At 36.4% G+C, this 18943-nt stretch overlaps 2 protein-coding genes and 1 long non-coding RNA gene across 6 annotated transcripts; all 3 read right to left on the minus strand.

Moving 5' to 3' along the window:
* Window positions 1–232: 232 nt before the first annotated feature.
* Window positions 233–3170, minus strand: LOC109157977 (sirohydrochlorin ferrochelatase, chloroplastic-like). Of its 3 annotated transcripts, XM_019305785.1 has the most exons (7): window positions 2908–3165; window positions 2559–2776; window positions 2327–2388; window positions 2044–2154; window positions 1861–1953; window positions 564–703; window positions 233–340 (listed from the first exon to the last, which is right to left on the minus strand). In XM_019305785.1, exons 1-6 carry the CDS (start codon window positions 2946–2948, stop codon window positions 599–601), a joined length of 630 nt encoding a protein of 209 aa, XP_019161330.1. In that variant the 5' UTR covers window positions 2949–3165; the 3' UTR covers window positions 233–340; window positions 564–598. The 3 variants fall into 3 exon arrangements, with proteins under 3 accessions (XP_019161330.1, XP_019161331.1, XP_019161329.1); XM_019305786.1 differs by lacking the exon at window positions 233–340 and having other exon boundaries at window positions 397–703; XM_019305784.1 differs by lacking the exons at window positions 233–340; window positions 564–703 and adding an exon at window positions 787–846 and having other exon boundaries at window positions 1790–1953; window positions 2908–3170.
* A 6335-nt stretch (window positions 3171–9505) lies between these two features.
* LOC109157978 lies at window positions 9506–11614 on the minus strand. The gene is made up of 3 exons (XR_002050301.1): window positions 11429–11614; window positions 11225–11353; window positions 9506–9731 (listed from the first exon to the last, which is right to left on the minus strand). It is a non-coding gene; the product is annotated as an uncharacterized LOC109157978 (long non-coding RNA).
* Window positions 11615–13519: 1905 nt separating this feature from the next.
* Window positions 13520–16412, minus strand: LOC109157985. 2 transcript variants are annotated; one of them, XR_002050302.1, is made up of 8 exons: window positions 16135–16412; window positions 15998–16038; window positions 15401–15458; window positions 15139–15232; window positions 14721–14805; window positions 14583–14648; window positions 13806–13962; window positions 13520–13765 (listed from the first exon to the last, which is right to left on the minus strand). XR_002050302.1 is itself a non-coding variant. In XM_019305797.1 (7 exons), the coding sequence occupies exons 1-7, from the start codon at window positions 16232–16234 to the stop codon at window positions 13876–13878; spliced, it is 531 nt and encodes a 176-aa protein (XP_019161342.1). In that variant the 5' UTR covers window positions 16235–16412; the 3' UTR covers window positions 13520–13875. The 2 variants fall into 2 exon arrangements, 1 of the variants encoding a protein (XP_019161342.1); XM_019305797.1 differs by having other exon boundaries at window positions 13520–13962.
* Between the last annotated feature and the right edge of the window lie 2531 nt (window positions 16413–18943).

The following is an 18943-nucleotide window of genomic DNA, read 5'->3' on the forward strand; positions in this document are numbered from 1 at the left end:
TCAAACCCCATTATGTGTGTTCAATTAAAAGTTTATGTGTATTGTGTTATGAGTTTATGTGTATTCAGTTAAGAGTTTGTGTATTATGTTAAAAGTTCATGTGTATTCTATTAAAAGTTTATGTGTATTCTGTTATGAATTTATTTGCATTCAAAACAATGATTTTTTTTTTTTGAACAATGCACCAAAACGATGTCATTTTGGAAAGCGCGGGGCGCACATTGCTATATGCACCGTGGTGCACGATCTAACGATTGCCTTCTCAGCTTACCAGGCCTCCACGCCTCAACTCATCTTCACAAGCCCATTTCACTCACTTGATTCAATCCAATTTTGTCACCTTCAAGTCCATTAAGCATCCTTAAATTAGCACATGCATTAAATTATGTCTTGAAATACAAAGCAAAAGCAACAAATATATTCAGATCATGTAGTACCGGGCTCGAACCCATGACCTCTCATTTAGGGAGTTACTTCATGCCACTAGACCAAAAAGTCATTGGCACGTAGCATCTATTGTTAAAAGAATAATACTTCTTCAAATATCTAGGCTTGCAAATAACCTCTCTTCAAGGAATCCTCAGATATTCAAAGTATGCTATTCATAAAGTTGACATTTTCCTGTTCCAGCACAAACTGAACACTCATCTGCATTCCCATCAATGTGACTTAAGCAATGATCAATTCTGTCATTTATAACGTCCTGTGTACCACCCAAAAGGAATTGTTAAAAAATTTCAAATAAAAATAAAACGAAGGCGAAGAAATGTACAAAAGAGATACCAATAGAGGAAGCTTGATTAAATTACACTAGGAAATGAGAAAGGAAGAACCAACTTTTTACACTTGTTACGAAAGTAAAGAGAAGATTTATGAATATACTGTCTTATAAAACCCTATAAATACATGCTAGAAGACTTCGGATAGGAAACAAGTTTCCATATGTACCTACCTAAATCCCTAAGACTGCCTCATTTATAGAGATTCAGTATATTAAATATAGGAATAAGGTTCAAATTGGCCACTGAATGTAACCTGAAAATGCAATTAGACCACTGAACGAAAAAAAAAATGCAATTAGATCACTGAACACTCCAAAAACGTACAATTTCACCTGATAGCAGGTTACCATCAATTTTAGCAGGTTACCTGCTTACGTGACAGCTGAGTTGGCATTTTTAATAATTTTTAAATAAATTTTAATAATAAATTTTTAAAAAAATTAAAAAAAAAATCGACGAGGTAGTAATTATATTTTTTAAATTAATATAATTAATTTTTTTGCTAGTACCAACACCATTTCTAACAATCTTTTTCCGCTCAATCTCCCAATCTGTGAAAATTTGCAGCCTTGGAAATCAATTCAGAGTTAAACAAAAAGAGAACGAGGGAGAGTAAGTGAGAAACTACGAGGGTACCTGCAATTTCGGAAATCTGGGCAACCCGTCGATTTTATTTTATTTTATTTTATTTAAATTTCAATTATTTTAAATTTATTATTAAAATTTATTTAAAAATTATTAAAAATGCCAACTCAGCTGCCACGTAAACAGATAACCTTTTAAAAGTGATGGTAACCTACTATTAGGTGAAATTGCATATTTTTTTAGTGTTCAATGGTCTAATTGCACTTTTTTTCGTTCAGTGGCCTAATTACATTTTCAGGTTACATTCAGTGGCCAATTTGAACCTTATTCCTTAAATATATATTCCATAACAACACTTAAGTTAACAGGATGCAATGTCTCAAAGACCTAATTAACAAGATTGTGTGATACTACGACTGCACTTAGGTTCCAATTGCATTTGATGCTTTGAGGAGATGGAAGAATAAAAGCATAGAAAGATGCAAACCCATACCACAAGCAATTCATGCACACCAAGAGGTGCAGTAATAATGAATGGTATCCCAGGATGCAGCTTGGCAGCTTCAGCAGTTAGTGAAGGAATATCCTGATAATAGAAGTATTATAACTATCTTAGGGCATGTTAATTGATGATATAAGTTTACTTCACTAAATGGTACTAACGGGATTAATCTACCTGTTGCCAGTGTCGTCCAGGAAAAAGGAAGAACGGGGAAACTATAATTCGACGTGCTCCCTGTTGAACACAAGCATTAAATGCATCTTTGATAGAAGGCTCTGCCAGTTCCTATTTATGTTGGAAGAGAAGTTTCTCAATAAGAATTCAGTTCTATGGAGATAAAACATAGAGGTAAGACTATAAACAAAAGGAGGAAAAGCCCATTAAAAAAAAACGTATGGCTTACTAGGAAGCACACATACTACACTTTAAAGCAACAAAATCAAAGATCAAACTTCACCATATGAGCAGGTTCCACAATGGGGTACTTGGTTTTCTCTTGAAACATTGCCACAAACTCATCTAACATAGGTAATGAACTCAGTTTACATTTCCTTAGAAAATAAAAATAAAAATAATAATAAAACTCAGTTGACATTTAGCTACCAAGAGTTCACCAAATCATGAACACTAGCCTTTCAATCACCAATTGCATATTAGAGAAGACAAATTTATTCAAAAAGTGAGCTTACTTAGCATAAGATTGGACTCTTTTCGACGCGATCCATGGTCAACAATTATCACACCATCACCAACTTTAATACAATTCCTTTCTCCTCTAAAGCCACCATTTGCGATGGCCAAGCACAATCTTGGCGCTAAATAGCCGGTTTTAGAGGGAAACTTACGTACTTTAACAAAATCAGGAATTGCTCCTCTATGGGCTCTTCCTATTTGAGAAATACTCAAGCTTCAATCGTTTATAATAAAAGAAACAGCAATTAATGACACATTTATGAAGACAAATGATTAATATGTACCCCGAAAAGGAGAATATACATGAGAACACAACTAGTGCTATGAAAACACAATAAAGCATACCTTCTTATACTGAACTGAGATGATAAAGACAATGACTCCATCAGTTCTATGCAACTTGTTGTCCAGATTCCAGAAGCTTACAAAATGGAGTATTGATCAGTACTGTCTACTCTGCGTAATCTTTACAAGGCATTCATAAGGTCATAATTAATACTAAGCAAGTAAGCATAATAAGCCCACACTCAGAGACAAGATCAGGGCCCAAATGCCCAATATACCCTATCCTCAATACAATAAAGCGCAATAAATTTAAACATCTTTTAGAATATAAGTATATGGAACATACTAGATCCAGGTAACACACTGATATTTTAGAAAATATACTCTTTGAACACAACGAAAAAAAAAATTCCATCAGTCAATAATCAAAAGCAAAAGTTCAATCCACAGAGCAATACATCTGCCACACAAAAGTACAAAACAAACAGGTAAAACAGAAAGAAATTTGATAAATAATAGCAAATTAGAGCTGACAATTTAGGCTATCTGCTATATTCAGTCTCTCCCTTCATCCTCCATTTGGTTTCCATGTACCCCCATTAAATTTTTTGAATGCTGCCAATGAAAAAAACGCATATGTTCTAATACACAAGTTTCTGAAATTCCTCCCTAACTAATCTACTACATAAAGCAATCTCTCTGATTATCAAATTTCACTTGTGCAGGGTGCCTAATATTGAAACCTAAATACCTAATATTGCAGAATCTTGAAACAAAAACACATAGATTTGGAAGGGAAACTCCTACTGGTCCACCGGAAGGGAAACAGTGAAACACACACAAAGTTATTGTCTATTCATACTTACAATTGTAAATCTCGTCCACTCGTCCACTGGGAAAGCGACGCCGAGGGCGAGAGAGTCAGAGTCGCAGAGGGACGGCGACGGCGAGTCGGCGACAGAGAGGCGTGGCGTGAGGGCTATTGAAGTTTTGAACAGAGATGAGAGATGGGGGGCTGGCCGGCTGCTTTTGAACTTTTGATTTTAAGTCTTTTATTATTTTCTCTAACTCCTTAGCCGGTCGACACACTTTATCCCATTCGGTCATTTCAGCTACTACTCATTATTTCATGCAAACAAACCTTCTACCAAAGGGGCTTTGTGATAATATTGACAGGAGAATCCAAAACTTTATATGGGGTGGCTCGGACACTAAACGTGGCTGTAATCTGATCAAGTGGGAAACAGTCATTAAACCAAAGGCCGCAGGCGACTTAGGCATTAAGAGCATGGCGGAGCCAGAATTTTACTGAGAAGGGCATCCTTGACCAATGTCAAACGGGCGCCTAGTCAGCTGTGTTGGAAAAATAGCATTAAAATGGCATAATATGACATGTTAAGTGGCTATTTTGTGGTACAATTATTAGTGGGGTCCACTTTCAATTTGGGTCGGGTCAAAGTGGATTCGGATTCTTCGTAATAAGACGAAGAGATTGATATATTGTACGCTCAAAACAAATAATGGGTGAATGAGATATTGATTCTCAAAGTAAACCCATTGAATTGGAAAAATGAAGGGAAAAGTGAGCTTTGTCCCACATTAGTTTGGAAAGAGAATTTGACCCCCCTTTTATACAAGAGCTCTTTTGGAGCTTGTAGAATTGTATAGCATAGAGGCTCTCTCGCGCGAGGGGGAGGGGGGGGTGGTGCAAATCAAATTCCAACTAGAAGCGATATCGAGCTCGGCCTTGCGGGCTAAGTTATGCCAATTTCTGTACAGGTTTTCCAACACTGAATGGCCACACCACGAGAGTTCGAACTCGAAGAATGGCCACACCACGAGAGTTCGAACTCGAACTCTCGTGTGCGCTACACGAGAGATCAAACTTGATCTCTCGTGCGCTGTCATGAGATCACACGAGAGTTCACTGCAGCTGCTACACGAGAGATCAAACTGGAATATTGTATTAACTCCAGTTTTGAATTTTTGAGTTAAATCTCCAATAATGGTGGCTGTTTCAGGTGTTACAAATCGTGGATTAAATGCCAAAATTGAATGCTATTGATTCTTCACCTCCTATATAAGAAGGAGTGTAGCAGGAGTGTTTTTACACAGATTTGAGAACAACACACACAACACTGAAATTCTGTTTTCACAGCTCCAAAATATCTGCTCCTACTCCATTCTTGTAGCTGTGTTTTGCCCGTGCTCTTGTTCGCCGGGTTCGCTCGTTTGGGTGCTCAAACGTCAAATCGTTGTACGTTTTATCTTGGGAAACCTAGGTCACAATGCTCCTAGCACTTTTGGGAGGTGGCAAATAAGGTTTTAAAGAAAGACAGACACTTTGCCTAACTTGTACTTTTCTTTCCTCCTCCTTCTTTCTTGTTTGAATTATGCTTTTAAGCAAAAATCCGTTCTCCATCTTTTGATATAATCGTTGGATTGGACTTATAATATGAGGATTATTAGTTCCAATTTTGGTTGATATATATTGGTATATCTTTTTCGTAGATATACATGTGTATATAATTTTTGGGTCCGTTTTATATATATTTGTGTATATATATATATATATATATTTCGGATAAATATCCAATAATATTTTATATACTTGGTGGGTATATATAAATATTATTTTTAAGATATTAAATCGATTTTGGTTCATTATCACTAACAAGCTGAACTAAATCATCTCTTGTTAATATTTGTTTGTTTCTTGTACTAATACGAAAACATGTACTATATACACATATATACATACAAGGGTTATATATGAGGTGGGGGGCAGTTGCCCCCACTGCCCCATGCTGCTTCCGCCCCTGGCTACTACAAATTTTCGGAAAGAAGGAATGCGTACTGCTATTGGCTTTGGTCAAGAGACTAACTTCTGGACTAGTAAGTGGCTCATTGAAGATACTCTTGCGAATATGGCCACTGGTGATAATCCTCCTGAAGACCTCAACTGTTTTGTTAGAGATTATTGGGACCCTGTGGAAGCTTGGAATTTCATAAATTGCATCATCTTCTCTCCCTTGAAATCATAGACAAAATCAGAAGAGCGTTCCTCCATAACTATCCATCCATTAGAGATACTATCTTGTGGAGTCACACGCGTACTGGAAATTTTTCGGTCAAAACAACTTATGACCAGGTGATTAATCAAACATACCAGCTTGATAACGCCAAATGGAATATGATATGGAGAACGAGACTCCCCTACAGAATTAACTTTTTCATGTGGCTCGTCATGCATGGTCGAATCATATGCAATGTTGAGCGAAGAAGAAGGCACTTAACCCAAGATGACTACTGTCATCTTTGTCATGGAATCAGCGAAGATATTGATCATGTGCTGAGAAATTGCCCTGCTGCAAAAAAGGTCTAGAATGCTCTCATGCCTCCCACAATGGTGAATACATGTTTTCGTACTGACTTGACCACCTAGGTGACGGATAATATGAAGTTCAAAGGTGCTAATCACGGCTTCCAGGACTAGAGTGCTGCTTTTAGCGTTACTTGTTGGCATTTGTGGAAATGGAGGAACAACTCTGTCTTCAATAATGAAACTATCCACTTAAACTGCAAAATTGAGAAAATTCGTACTTACAGTAGGGAGATTCATGCTACCATCAATCGCAAATCTGTTTTAAACGTTCGAACAAGGGATCAACATAGACATATTATGTGTTTGAAAATGCCAGATGAAGGCACGATCGCTGTGAATGTTGATGGAAGCAGCAAAACTGTGAGTCTTGAAGCAGAATGCGATGGAGTTTTGAGAAATCACAAAGGCGAATGATCGCGGGTTTTCAAAGCAGCCTCGAAAAATGTTCTGGTGATGTTGTCGAGGCCCGAGCGATTCTTACTGGTCTTAAAGTGGCCTGGGATATGAACTTTACTAAAGTAGCTATTCAAAGTGACTCGGCCAATGTTATCAACTGGATCAATGATCTGCTTTTTGTCGCCAATCGTGGAGGAACTCTCAACAACCTCATTTTTGAATGCAAGTCTTGGTTGAAGAAAGATTGGAGACAAAATCAAGTAGCGAATTGGCTGGCGAAGAACTCTCGTTTTCACCCCGATTTGGCCTTGTTTTATTTTTGCCCGAACGTCGAACTCGAAGCGTGCATTCACAGGGATTCTATTGGGGCTCCTTATGCCCGCGGTGATTGATTTTTGCCTTTTCCCCCGAAACTTCGCCCTTCCTTCTTTGTAAAAAAAAAAAAAAAAAATGAACCCACACCCATAATTTTTATGTTAATTATAATATATACATAATTTATTAACAAATATGAATATCATTTTAGATCAAAATTCAAAATGTAAGGTAAACCATAATACATGGTATAACAATGGCAGAACTATCGCAAATTATGTTGTGGACACGAGTCCAAAACGACGACATTTCAGTTAAAAAAAAATTGATTTTGTCTCGCCGTTAACGGCGTTATTCGTTTGTGGAATTATGAATGTACAGTTATGGAATTATGAACACAGAGCTCTGACATTATGAACTTACAATTATGAACATATAGTGATAAAATTATGTACATAGAACTCTAAAATTGTGAACATAGAGCTTCGAAAATTATGAATGTATAGTTATGGAATTATGAATGTACAATTATGAAATTATGAACACATAGCTCTGACATTATGAACTTACAATTATGAACATATAGTGATAAAAGAGAAAATTTCAATTTTGGTCATATGACTATAGGGGATTTGTTAATTTCAGCATCTGACTTTCAAAAGTGTCAATTTAGTACCTTGACTATGCAATTTTTATCAAATTTGGTCAGTCCGGTCAAATTTCGCCGGAAAATTTTAACAGTTAAAATAATGAAGGTGTTTTAGTCATTTCACATTTCTTCCGTCTTGTCCGGCGAATCCGTCGCAACAGCACACCTTCCAAAGCATACATAAACTCATTCGTCCAATCCGTCGTCGTCGATTTATTAGGGTTCAGATGCCCAAAATTCCGATTGAAAACATCTGGCTGTTTGTATAAGGGGAGCTTTGAGATATCGGTGGACCTAGAAATCTCCGAACTGCACTTCTCTTTGTGCTCGTCTAGCACACCTCTTGCCAAAATTCCGGTTGAAAACTTTTCCGGCCAAAAAAGGCTTGCTCAAAGAAGAAAGCGAAATGCTAAAACTGATGTTGATGCCTATTTATTCTAAAACTAACTTCTCTATATCAACATTATACTAAAATTGATGTTGAATAAATATTTCTCTTTTTGGATAATGTTGAATAAATTCTTCTCTTTTTGGATAATATTGAAAGCATCGCAGCGCACCTCATCCTCGGATTTGCCGGAAAAGATGAATTCGCCGAAGAAAAAGAAAAGTGATGTGAAATGACAAAAATACCCTCATTATTTTAATTGTAAAAATTTTCCGGCGAAATTTGGCCGGCAATTTGATCGGTGTGACCAAAATTGATAAAAATTGCATAGTTAAGGTACTAAATTGACACTTTTGAAAGTCAGGTGCTGAAATTAACAAAGCTCATATAGTCATATGACCAAAATTGAAATTTTCTCAGTGATAAAATTATGAACATAGAGCTCTAAAATTGTGAACATAGAGCTTCGAAAATTATAAATTTACAATTATTGAATTATAAATGTATAGTTACGGAATTATGAATGTACAGTTATGAAAGCATGAATGTACAGTTATGAAATTATGAACACAGAGCTCTGACATTATGAACATATAGTGATAAAGTTATGAACATATGCTCCTATAACGAAGTGGTCTGAAATTAAAAAATAAAAATAAAAAAAATAAAAATGATTAAAAGATAACAGTGTCACTAACGGTACCATTACCGTGTCCAGTGTATGCTAGACACGGGTCCATACCATAACAATTGGCAGAGCAACAATCATTATTGTGTGGACCATGGTCCACACAAGTTGTATGGACCATATTTTGTATACTATAAAATAATGTACATTCAGTACAAAAATAATGTACATTCAATATAAAAATAATGTACATTATATTCAGGGGATGTACATTATTTGTATACTGAGTGTACATTATATTATATAATGTACATTCAGTACAAAAATAATATACATTTAGTATATTAAGAATGTACTTTTTGTAATGGTCCATACAAAATTGTGTGCACCATGGTCCATACAATAATTGCTATAGATTGGGCTAGGCCGAGCATTATTTTTTAAGGTTCAAATTAGGCAACCCAATCCAAAAAATTATAGTAATTGCATGGACAACCACCCAAAAATAACATCATTTTGCTTAATTTTATTTTTTCGCATGCCCAGCTGTAATATACATTTTTATAACTCATAATATACATTATTCTAAAGCATAATGTAGTTTTAAAAAAAAAACAAAAAAAAAAAACAAAACATAATACACATTATGTTACCTTAGATGATTCTAATCACGTAATGTACATTATTCTAACATATAATCAACATTATTTTTACTCATAATATTCACAACGATGTTTTGGATCGTGGTTCACAAACTCTGTTGACCGTGTCTGCCGCTAAAAAATAAAAGAGCCATTGGTAATCTAGGCCGCACCGACCAAAGCCCTGTTTGTTTGGCACCTCTAAATGCAATAGATAGTAAATAAGTAAAAGCATCCATTTCGGCAACATTAACAATAAGTTCGATAAGCAGTTAAGATAATAACCGAAAGAAAATGATCATTCATTTAAGAAAAATTCACTACCAAGCCAGTAAGCCACTAAACATCCTTCAAGGAGCATGAAAGTTTATGAAACAAATTATGGCAAACACTATCAAAGCAACTTAAAAGAGTAAAATATAACTTCCCGTATTTCACTATAGCATCTGTAAACTCTTCATTGGATTAGAATCTTTCATTACCTGCAGTTCAACCAAAAACTGAGTTATATGATGATTAAATGAAAACTATAAATAATTTTCACGGGATCATAAATGACAGCATTAGTTAAAAATAACCATTAAAATCCACATCCCAATCATATTCATTTTTTAGTTAGACCACAAGGTGTCCTAAGAAAGCTCTAACTATAGGAGGAATCTTTAAGCCCGTACCATACTCAAACTAATCCCCGTTCGCACCGGACCAACCCAATTAAAGGGCAAAGTGCTAGCCATATTGGTTTTTCCATACAAGAGGTGATTTTGAACTTCTGACCTCTCTTAAGGGATGAGAGTGCACAACCATTCACAACAACCAAGCTGGTTACATCCCAATCATATCCATTGAGCATAGCATTTAGGTGAATTATTATCCCCATTGAGTACACACACCACTGTGGTTAAATAAGTAAACTTAACCTGCAATATATATATCCCACTCCTTCAATATTAGGGGAGAGCGGGGTTAGAAGTATAGAACTCTCATATAGAGTTCAGACTAATGTTACAGGACTACAAAGTCATTGGCACTCAAGAATCAAGGTTGCAAAATTCAACTCCTATCTGGTTTCAAAGGTTAGCCTCATCTAATTCAAGCTAACATATGATGAAGTTGGAACTAATAACTAGTGCGCTTTATGGGAAATAGCAGGAACAGACTTGTAAAAACAGGAAATGATTGTATATAGGTTCATAGAAAAATACAACACCAGTGCAACTTTACTATGACTGTTAGGTTAACTAGACAACAACATGGTAATTGAAAGAGTTTTTTCCACTTTTCGTCCCACGACTATTGCCCTATTGGATTATTTCTACATTTGGTCACCGACTATTAATTTTTCCATTTTTAGTCCCAGACTATTGGATCATTTCCACGGTCCCTGACTATTAATTTTTCACAACTTTTAAAACATTATCACATTTGGTCTTCTGGCCTAATTTGCGGTCACCGGTAACTAAATTTGTTTGTCTATGTTATTGAACATGAGTGCATAATAGTCAAGTGACTTATCATGAACGACAAAGTTGTCATTTTCTATGACATTTTTCAACTAAAAGTTCTGGTCACCGATGACCAGAAATTAGAAAGGATAACCAAATGTGGCAAGATTTTAAAAGTCGGGAAAAAAATATGAAAAAGTTAATAGTCGGGACCAAATGTGGAAATGATCCAATAGTGAAACCAAAAATGAAAAAATTAATAGTGTGATCCAATAGTCGTGGGAACAAAAGTGGAAAAAAAACTCTAATCGAAATGACATAATACACAAATTCCTGATTCAATACGTAATTATCAAACATGTATGAGCTCTATAAATTGAGCATTGATTAAATTGAGCATCAACAAGAAACACCGGAGAATAAATAAGCAACATTGGATCATGAGCCTCATCTTTTCAGGATATTCAGGTGCATAAGCAGCGCAAAAACATAGAAGGCGAAACATCTATAGAAGTAGAAAGAAAAATTACCGGAATCTAAGAATCAAGCAGATCCGACAATGATGTTGTTGATGGGGATGAAGATGAGCTTGACGAAGAACCCTACGAATCCCATCACCACGAACCCGATAGCAGTGCGGACAGCAACTTTCGAAAATTCTACACACACGAACAGATTCAATTTTAATTATCGATCCGGCAAAAAATGTGAAATCGGAAGCAAAGAGAAAGTACCTTTGCGGTCGGGCTTGTGGCACCTCTTGACGAGACGGACGCTATCCTTGGCGAAGTCCCTCAATGGATCAAAAACTGCGTCCAAAGCATCCATACTTTCCCAGCTCTCTCTGCAGCTTCAGCAATGGGAATTGGATTGAGTATCTGAATTTGACCCGGCACGAAATTATTATTCTGATGGACAGTGTTGCCAAATTATATGGTGCACAAGTGCGGATAATGTATTGTGAGTATCACCCAAAACAATGTCATTTTGTAGTTTTTAATTCTGACTCCAGTTTCTGTCGTTAACTTTTAAAAAAAAAAATTCTATATTCTATATGTATAGAATTGTATAGTAGAATACATATGAACTCCTATCATAATACACATAATCTAACATAATATATAATACACATAAATTCTTAATATAATACACATAAACACAAATATTAAAAAAAAAAAAAAAAAAAAACTGTAACGGGATTGGATAGACAGAATGGTGTCTGTCACGTCAACTCCCCACCAACTTATAAAAACGCCGTCGTTTTGGTCCAGGGCGCACAATGCATTGTAAGCCCCGGTGCACGATATAACAATCCTATAGTGTTACCCTTCCCCTACTAAGCCACGAAGGTTGATGGGTTGTACAGTTGGGCCGAATATTGCAATGCTTGTAAAAATTCTCTCTTTAATTTTTTTTGCTGCATTTAGTATCTTAACTATTAAAACATTACCTAAAATAGTCCTCAGTTACATTTTCTATTAACTCTTCGTTTAACACATTGGTATTTTCGTCATTTCATTATCTTCTCTCTCCGTTTCCTCATTTCATAAATTCATTTTCATTAATATATGCAAATTCCAATGAAGATATTTGTATTCCCCTCGCTTTCCACCACATTTGCTATCATATACTCTGCTCGCTTCCCCCTCACATCTACCTCTTTCCCCCTCAGCTTCCCCGCCACTGACTCCTTCGCCTCTCCCAGCAGCGTGCAGTAGTGCCTCTATCGCTTCTCCTCCAGTGTCCGCCATTGATCTCCCTATACACACAAAAACCAAAATCAATACACGTCGATAAAAATCTCTACAAAACACCACCATATTTTCCACACAAAAACATCAAAATTTCACCAGAGCTCAAAGAAATTGATCGATTTGATCACGTTGGTGTTTGATATGCGTGTTCAAATCCTCTAAAACAGAGAAGGTTGTGAAGATTGAGGAGACAACAAGCTTTATTGTTGAAATTGTTGAGTCGATTGTTCTTCAAATATATTGTATTCGCCTCCCCTTCCACCACATCTGCTAGCATATCTTCCACTCGCTTCCTCTTCATACATCCGCCTCTTTCCCCCTCAACTTCCCTGCCACCGATGAAGATTCAGGTCTAGGTTGGGATTCAGGTTCGAGTTTGGATTCGAGGTTTGGGATCAAGGCCGAGACAAGGGACAAGGGGTACAATAATCCCTTTCCCTAGCCCCAATGAGAAAACTCTTCACATCCCTGCTCCTGTCGAGGTGGGGACCATGTTTCCCTATCGGAGTCAAGTTCAATTAACATTTCTGAGCACGATCTCATGTTTCCCACTCAAAATAATTCCTTCACCCTTAATTATAGAAAAACAATTTGACTAACTCTTAAAGCTATGGTCAACAACATATGTCAATAAATACATAAGTACAAAAAACCAACAATCTCTCCTTTCGACATTATGTTCATCAAATTCAAATTAGCCCCTCTCATTCTCCCCTTGATAGGTATAACCCATCAACCATCAAAGACTTCAGCTAGCTCCCCCTCAATATGTATTGGTATATCTCACCCTTTTGATAAACAGAATGTAGTGACAAAAACTTAAACGGATTAAGATAGCAACCCGATTAAGCAAGTCTGACTCTCGTATGCAATAATTTACTGTTATGTGGAATAAAAGCAGACACATATATCCCAAGAATGCCACCAAAATTGATAATCATGATTATAAATTGAGATGTAATAGCAAGGGGATGTGTACTAAAACATATCAACATATTTGTAGAACATTGAAAGAATTTTTTTGAGATGTAATAGCAGGAGGATGTGCAAGGCTCCCGAACATTGTTAGAATTTGAAGACAAGTAAATGCATAAATAATTTAGGTGAAAAAGCACTATAGACATAAAATTCAGGGGAAACAATGTCATTTTCCCTTAATAATTGTCACCTAGAACATCATGGAGCAATGGTAGAAAGTAGAAACACACTGATAATAAAATATTGACCCATGAACTCCGTAAAGCAAATATCTAAAATGCAATTCTTTTTTGTGCAATACTAACACTTATAAACACTAGGAATAAAGGGGAACTCAATCTCTGTTCCAAAGCTCAAAGGCCGCAATATACAGCTCAATGATCTCGTTACAACTTACAACAGACAGCAGCACTTTCAGCTAAGCTATCTAGGCAGAACAGAGGTGCCACTTAGCTTGAAACAACAACCTGCATCTCTTCCACTGACAGTACTGAAGCCTCACTGTCAAAATTGGCCATCTCCATGTTCTGGCGAACCTGCAAAACATGCTAATTACATGCTGGCACAAGAGAACTCGGCAGGAACTTTCATGGTAGGACACATTCAAGATGATTATGCTTAATTAGAAGGGCAATCAAAAGCATAGCACACGGGAAAAAGGTGATTCAATATGTGCATGTTCCTGTTTTTGGTGGCTTTTGATTTAAAACCAAAAAAAAAAAAAAAAAAAAAGATCATAGACCTATTTGTAAACTCAAATGCAAGTTGTTCCAATCTTTTTGAAGCCACAAGGGGAAGGTACTCATAGTGTCATAGTGATGCTTCAATGGTTCTTTCTTCCCCCACCCCAACCCCCAAATCAAGAGTGAAAAAATAGGGGGTAACCCCAGCCAAGTTATAGCTAAGGATACAAACTTGTAACCACAAGGTCACGAGTTCGAATCCCAACCTTCTTGGTTTGAGCTGGTCAGCTATGCACAACCTAGGCTGATTTACTTCTTTATGGTCCTTTGCCGGCTAGAGTCACAAGGCAGGGTTTACCCAATGCACACCCCCTTGTCACAAAAAAATAGTAATAATAATAATAATTGAAAAATAAAAAAATAAAAAGTACACAATGATATGAAAAATAAACACACTAAAGTAATTTGCACACCTTGTCAATGATTGCAGATTGATCATCCAAGTGAAAGTTGCGCATATACTTCAGCATCTCTAATTGCTGTCATAAAAAATTGATTCAGTCTTATCACACTGTGAACCGTTCAAGTCTCAACTAAAAACAAATCCTTACCTGCTCTTGTAAACTGTGTTGCATGTGCATTCTTTCAGCAAATCCGTCTGGACCAAGCTCTGCTTCCTCACAAGCCAGCTCTTCTCTTTTTTGTCCCAAAAAGGAAATTACTATTACTATTTAGTTGCATGTGCTTCATACAACTTTAAATTTTCTCAATGATTATCTGTTTATCATTTTGAGTCACAACTACAGAGCAAAAGGTAGCTAAGGAGGATTAGTAGAAGAGCATAGTCAAAACAGAATGAGGGATATAGTGAAAAATATAGGGTTTTAGGAGAAGGTTGTTGACCAAATGAAAAGAAATAACAGCACATTATTCAAGCAATAAGGCATGGAACTTCTACTTTTCCTTTTACTTGAAAATTAACATAATTACATTTACAACACTAAAAGGATAGTGGTAGATGGATCTTACTTTGCAACAAAACCATAAAAGCGAATCATCAAATCCTGATCATTTTCATACACCATGTTTACTTTTCCCAAGCAAGCAAGACCAAATCTTGGATCTGCAACAAAGACATTAAGAATTCTCAACAAAAAAAAACATAGTAGGCAACAACTTGAGACTCCATAGGTAGGGGATTACTGCATCATCAGGGAGCAATAATATCAACTCTCAAGTTTTTTTTCCACAAAAGAAAGGGGGAAAATGAAAAGTTCATTTGAGAACTTACCAATTCCCATCTCCAAAAATATCTCCTCTTGGATTGCAGTTGTAACAGCAACAGCTTCCTATATAATCAGCAGCAAAACATTGAACCAGACACTCACCAATAAAAATTTACAATTCTGTTGCAAAATCCGCAAGAAGTACAGTGAAATGCACTTTCAACATAGTATGTAGCAGTTTTGTCAAATAAGCAACTCTATTTGCGAAGCATGCCTATCATTATTAAAAATGGATTCCATAGTGCCGCATCTAATCTCCAGATCTTCCAAATTCCAATGCATTACTAGTTTCCAATCACAATTTTAATGCACCATTTAACATAGCAATCTAGCAAACCTTTGATCCAATGTGCATAGAGAGCTCAAACCAGCTTTCAGAGGTACAAAATCAAACAGCATGCAATCATCCTTCACTTCACGCAAAAGTTGCAAACCGAATTAAAAACTAGTAGATTATTCCCTAAACGTCCATTTCCAGAGACAGTCACACTAATTCCACCATACACTATGACTAAACAAACACCATACAAGCTTTAAACAATACTTCCCAAACAGACTCGTATAAACTGAACAGGTTTGTAAATGCAGAAAGTAAAGTGAACCTGTTTGTCCTTCACAGCATCCGCAATCCTTTGCTTCACGTCTGCGCATCATCCCGGAGAAATACAGTACTCATTAATCGATAAATAAAAAAAAAAAAAAGATAAATGCAGAGAAAAAGAAAGCAAAGAACACTAACCAGACTGTGAGGTGAGGAAAGTGAATCGATCAAAAAGGCGGAGCAGTTGCTCCTTGGATAGCATTCCCGATTTGTGGTACTCCCAACCTATGGCGGACATCTTTCCAGCTTCTACGTATGGATCTCCGCTTCAACGTCGTTTCAAATTCAAATCAAGACAACGGTACCGTACCGATTGCCATTTACCAGAAACTCGGAAAGCCTCCTCCGTCATTATTCATCTTTCGTGTAAACGAAAAATGAAACGACAGCGTTTCACGCAAACCAATCTCCGGACACACCTCGTGGCCATCCGGGGGCCACTAATATAAAAGAGCACAATTGTTATATCGTGCATCAGTCTGGTCCGTTCTGACCCAAAATGACTTTGTTTTGTATCCTTTTAATTAAGAGTTGTACTACATAAACTCTTAAAATTCTACTCTTCATTTATACTCCGAGATGCACACACATTTCAACAAAATATATCATATTATTTTAAAATTTTTAATCTATTTATATATAGCCATTGGATTAGATAGCAATAATCTGAACCGCTCATTAATAGGCATGCCTTTTCCACCCACATTTCAACAAAAGATATCATATTTTTTTAATTCTTTAACCTATTGGCTTGTAGTCATTGAATTAGATCGCAACAATCTGAACCACTTATTGGTATACATATCTGTAGTAAACTTTGCAACTATGTTCTGGAAGAACTGGATGGGAGCAAACGAACGTGTACATGATGCTCAAGGCCAAGGCCCGATTACTAATGGTGCTCACTAGTTAGCACCGCCCACGAGTCGTTTAAAATTGAACACGGATGCTGCGTTTGATGATGGGAATAATTTAATGGGTATGGGGTGGATTCTACGAGATCATGATGGTCGGTTCTTAGCGGCTAAAGGTCTGTTCGTTCTGGGAAGATACACGGTGGAAGTAGCTGAGGCTGTGTGCATCCGTGAGGCGCTAAATTGGTTCAAGGGAACTGGCATGGGAGATGTGATTGTTGAAACAGACTCGCAGCTTGTTTATTTTGCTTTTACGTTCAGATGCTTTTAATTCTTCGTTTGGTTTTATTATTGATGATGTTAAAGAGGTGGCTTCCACTATAGATGGAGTTGACTTCTGTTTTGCTAAGCGATCTGCGAATCGTGCTGCCCACACTGTTGCTCGGGAAGCCGTTTCTATGTCAGGTTGCGGGAAGTGGTTTGATGACCCTCCTCCCTTTCTTATTCATTGTATTCATTCTGATTTAATGCATTAAGATTTCATTTTCAAAAAATAAAAAGAAAGATATAATATCATTTCAAAAATTTTGACCTATTTACTTATAGTCGTTAGATTAGATCACAATAATTTAACTTTTCAAGGATTAACCGATTAACATAGCATTAGATCAATCGTTATGCTATGGACCCGTGTCCAGCATACATTGTGGACACGGATATGTAGAGTTATAACATTATGAACATACAATTCAGACATTATGATTGTGGAACTCTGTAATTTGCAAATTGTGAATATAGAGTTATAAGATTATGAATGTAGAGTTATAACATTATGAACATACAGTGTGGAACTCTGGTGTGAAAATAGAGATATAAGATTATGAATGTAGAGTTATAACATTATGAATATACAGTTCAAACATTATGAATATACAGTTAGAGAATTATGAATGTACAGTTATGAAATTATGAACACAGAGCTCTACCTGCCAAACAAACGAATAACGCCGTTAACGGCAAAACAAAATCAATTTGTTTTTTAAATTAGAATGTCGCCGTTTTCCCTTAAAACGATGACGTTTTGGATTCGTGTCCTCAATGCATGGTGGACACGAGTCCACAGCATAATTTGCGGCGTTAGATAGAGATGGCCTTCCTCTCAGCACAATGCTTATAAAGCATCAATCAATCTTGTTTAAAAGACTTCTCAAATTCACACAGGAATCTGCTTCTGAACACCAAATTTAGAGTTTAATATCACTTCTGAGAGTGAGAATTTACTAGTCCAAACCACTCCTGAGACAATCGTTATGCCCTACACCACGGCGCACATAGCACTGTGCGCCGCGCGCCTCCCAAAACGACATCGTTTTGGGGTCGTTTTGGGAGGCGCGGTAGGAAGTTGCTGGGATTATGTGTATTTGTTCACACAATTATGTGTATTCGTTCATACAATTATGTGTATTCGTTCATACAGTTATGTACATTTTTTATACAATTATGTACATTCTTTTTATACAATTATGTACATCCGAATCAGAAAATTTGTGTGTATTATGTTAAGAGTTGATGTATATTATGTTAAAAGTTTATGTTTATTATGTATTATGTTAGATTATGTGTATTATCTTTTAAAAAAAGTATGTATATTTTGTTATATAATTATGTACATTCATGTATACAATTATGTGTATTCTAGTATAACATTATGTACATTTTTGAACAGCGGGTTTTTTTTAAAGAAAAAATTGCTGCCATTCACTGGGACGGGAAATTTAAAAAAAAAAAAAAATTAAAACGACGTCGTTTTGCATCTGGGCGCACAATGCAATGCGCGCATTGGTGTAGGATATAAATTGCCCTCCTGAGAGTTTAATAGCACGATTGTGCTGGACAGGCCCTTCAAATCAAATCCAATAATACAGCAAAACCAATTTAATAGCCCAAATCACTCCTGAGAGTTAATAGCATAATTGTGCTGGACGGGCCCTTCAAATCAAACCCAACAATAATGTGCTAGAACAGACCCTTCAAATCAAATCCAACTTGAAAATGTTAAAAACCTGAGTTTGATGGCTGTGGGATTTGAACCC

This window comes from Ipomoea nil, unplaced genomic scaffold (assembly GCF_001879475.1).
Source record: "Ipomoea nil cultivar Tokyo-kokei standard unplaced genomic scaffold, Asagao_1.1 scaffold2805, whole genome shotgun sequence".
NCBI classification, from domain to species: Eukaryota; Viridiplantae; Streptophyta; class Magnoliopsida; order Solanales; family Convolvulaceae; genus Ipomoea; species Ipomoea nil.

Bases quoted from the DNA above. Each gene is read 5' to 3' on its own strand.
- LOC109157977 (XM_019305784.1), bottom strand. From the start codon at position 2,948: ATGGAGTCATTGTCTTTATCATCTCAGTTCAGTATAAGAAG. The intron at 2,389-2,558 runs GTAAGCTCACTT...TACCTATGTTAG, and splicing joins AGAGTCCAATCTTATGCTAA to ATGAGTTTGTGGCAATGTTT. The intron at 847-1,789 runs GTGCAGTCGTAG...CTTTCGTAACAA, and splicing joins CAAATGCAATTGGAACCTAA to GTGTAAAAAGTTGGTTCTTC.
- LOC109157985 (XM_019305797.1), bottom strand. From the start codon at position 16,234: ATGTCCGCCATAGGTTGGGAGTACCACAAATCGGGAATGCTATCCAAG. The intron at 16,039-16,134 runs GTTAGTGTTCTT...GATGATGCGCAG, and splicing joins TTTCCTCACCTCACAGTCTG to ACGTGAAGCAAAGGATTGCG. The intron at 15,233-15,400 runs GTAAGTTCTCAA...TCTTTGTTGCAG, and splicing joins ATTTTTGGAGATGGGAATTG to ATCCAAGATTTGGTCTTGCT.